The following is a 2891-nucleotide window of genomic DNA, read 5'->3' as shown; positions in this document are numbered from 1 at the left end:
GTATAGAATATCCCAGTTTGATATGTCGTTTGGTTTAAAATTTTTATTATCATTTGTCGTTTGAACCAAATGAGCATTAGTGGGACTTAATAGGTGCTAATGATTAATGAGCAACATTTTTTTTTTAATTTTTTTTTTTTTCATATTTTTAACATATATTGCAATATGGATAGATAAGTGAAGTAGTGAGATAAATTTTTTCCTTTTTGTGTTTAGTTACAAAAAATCTAAAATGGGTTTTACATTTTAATTAGTTTGAAGTTTCGAACTTTTTTTTTTTTTTTTTTTTACTATATACATATTTATTTAATTTTTCTAACAATAACATATTAGATGTTGTTAATGTGCATAAATAAGTTGTAAATAACAATTACTCTCTATTATTTACTTTTGCTTAACATTATTCTTTTTTTGTTAACAATTTAAATCACTAAATAACGTGGGTTTGATTGATTAAATTTTAAAAATTAGATTATGTGTATTTAGTAGGTTTAACTAGTGTGTTTTTTGTTATATTTTTATTTTGTTAAACACACAGTTTTGTAAAACGATAACCATTCCGTCAGGAACGTATATTGGCTCAGCGAAGCATGTAACTAAATATTTTATATATGTTAGTTGGATTTATAGTCGTATACGTTATATATTTTCTATTTTTTATGATATGTATACGTAAATATGTAATAATATATGTATGTATATAAAAATATAAATATGATTTCCTGGAACTCATGATTTGTGTGTATCCTCCACCTGCTTCACATTATTTATTTCCCTCTTATTAAAGTCCCAATATCTGTTTTGATTTTCTACTTCTTTTATTGCAGATCAACAAAACCAAGACCCAACCATCCAGGCCTAGCCTGGGTGACCACCAGCACTTTCAGTGAAGGGGAGGTCTCGGGTTCAATCCTAAGGGGTGCCCGCATTTAATGACCAAACTGGAGAATGCCTTACCTGGTAGCGGTGGAGGGCTGGCTTGCCGTTTACCCGGGGTTTACCTGCGGTGGGGGGGCCAATGTGCTCTGGCCTATAGTAGGGTTCCTCGTAAAAAAAAAAAAAAAAAAAAAAAAAACCAAGACCCTTGCATTGACTTTGAAATCTTTTAGTGACAAAATGACTTTTATGTCACTAATAACATCTCCACTCTGTGTTTCAAATTCAGCAACAGAAGCAAACACTTCAATGATCTCATTCATTTTATTATCTCCATGTTCACAAAAACTACTTTTAGCTTCCATTGATTCCATATTTCTGTTTATCACATTCGTTTTTGCAATTCGAAAGCTCTATTCGAAATCCACCTCACAAAACAGTAATGATAAAACGATTATCGAACCACTCGTTGCTAAATCTCCAGTTTCTGTCCAAACCAATATCTGGTTCAAGTTATGTCTTCTAGCTTCCATAGTGTTAGCTGTTTTAGCGACGGTTTTATCCGTTTTCGGTATTATAGAAAGCACCGAAACAACATTGAAGTTGATCAATGGAATATGTTGGTTAATTCAAGCCATATCGTTCGTTACAATCGCGATTTTGATCTTTCACGAGACGAAAATTCAGTCAATAACTCATCCTGTTTCGGTTCGTATATTTTGGGCAGCGAATTTCGTCGCTATTGCACTAATCGCATATTCGAGCATTGTTGGTTTAGTTAACAATTTTCAGTTATCGAAAATTAGTGACGTAATTACATCGATTTCTCTACCGTTTTCTGCTTTCTTCTTGATTGCGTCGTTATACGGTTCAACTGGGATTTCAGTGACACCAGAATCTAAACTCGACGAGCTCAACAAATCATCGAATGTAAGCGGATGGGCGTCTGCTTCAATCATTTCGAAAACATTTTGGTTATGGTTAAATCCGTTGCTAAAAAAGGGTTACAAAACGACATTAACAATCGATGATATCCCGACGCTTTCACCCGAACACCGAGCCGAAAAAATGTCACTAATGTTCGAACAAAACTGGCCCAAACCCGAAGAGAATTCAAAACATCCAGTTCGAACCACACTAATTCGTTGCTATTGGAAAGATATAGCGTTTACTGGAGTTTTAGCGACGGTTAAGCTAAGCGTCGGGTATGTTGGGCCGTTGCTAATTCAACGATTTGTCAATGTTACATCAGGGAAAAGTACAAATCAATTTGAAGGTTATTATTTGGTACTTGTTCTTCTTGTAGCGAAATTTATCGAAGTTTTATCATCACATCATTTCAATTTTCATTCTCAAAAACTCGGGATGTTAATCCGTTCGTCGTTAATTACGTCGCTATACAAGAAAGGGTTACGCCTCTCGTGTTCTGCACGACAATCGCACGGTGTAGGACAGATCGTGAACTACATGGCGGTTGATGCGCAACAAATTTCTGATGTTATGTTACAAATACACGCGATATGGCTAATGCCACTGCAAGTTGTAGTGGCATTAGCCATTTTGTACGTGTACCTAGGTTTATCAACTGTGGTTACTGTGATGACCCGGAGATTTCCGAACAAATTTAAACTTTAACCTTTATATATATCCGACACGATAAGCAAAAATCGGTAATGTTGAGTCTTGAATGTTTTGAAACTATATTCATGTAATCAAATACCTTTTGACCATGCCTAACGATTCACGAACAATTATGTGTAAATAAATATAGATACATATACATGTGTGATTATTAAATTGAGATATATTAATAAAACATTGAACGCATTAGTTAATATAAATATAAGCTATGAAATCTATTTTTATGAACTTGGAAATGCTATCAAGGTATTGAATAAATAATATTTTATATGAACGTGTTTGTTCAATGTAAGTTTATCGACGAGATTAAAAGATAATATCAAATGATTGGTTTATCAGATACATTGAATTAGAATTACGAGTCTCCGTTATGA

General features: G+C 33.5%; 1 protein-coding gene across 1 annotated transcript; it reads left to right on the top strand.

Annotated features, from left to right (window-relative positions):
* The first annotated feature begins 1116 nt into the window (after positions 1 to 1116).
* LOC139902638 (ABC transporter C family member 14-like) lies at positions 1117 to 2891 on the top strand. The gene is made up of 2 exons (XM_071885245.1): positions 1117 to 2466; positions 2871 to 2891. Exons 1-2 carry the CDS (start codon positions 1117 to 1119, stop codon positions 2889 to 2891), a joined length of 1371 nt encoding a protein of 456 aa, XP_071741346.1.

This window comes from Rutidosis leptorrhynchoides, chromosome 3 (assembly GCF_046630445.1).
Source record: "Rutidosis leptorrhynchoides isolate AG116_Rl617_1_P2 chromosome 3, CSIRO_AGI_Rlap_v1, whole genome shotgun sequence".
Taxonomy (NCBI): domain Eukaryota; kingdom Viridiplantae; phylum Streptophyta; class Magnoliopsida; order Asterales; family Asteraceae; genus Rutidosis; species Rutidosis leptorrhynchoides.
Note: the sequence above shows the minus strand (reverse complement) of the source record. Positions and strands in the feature narration are given on the sequence as shown.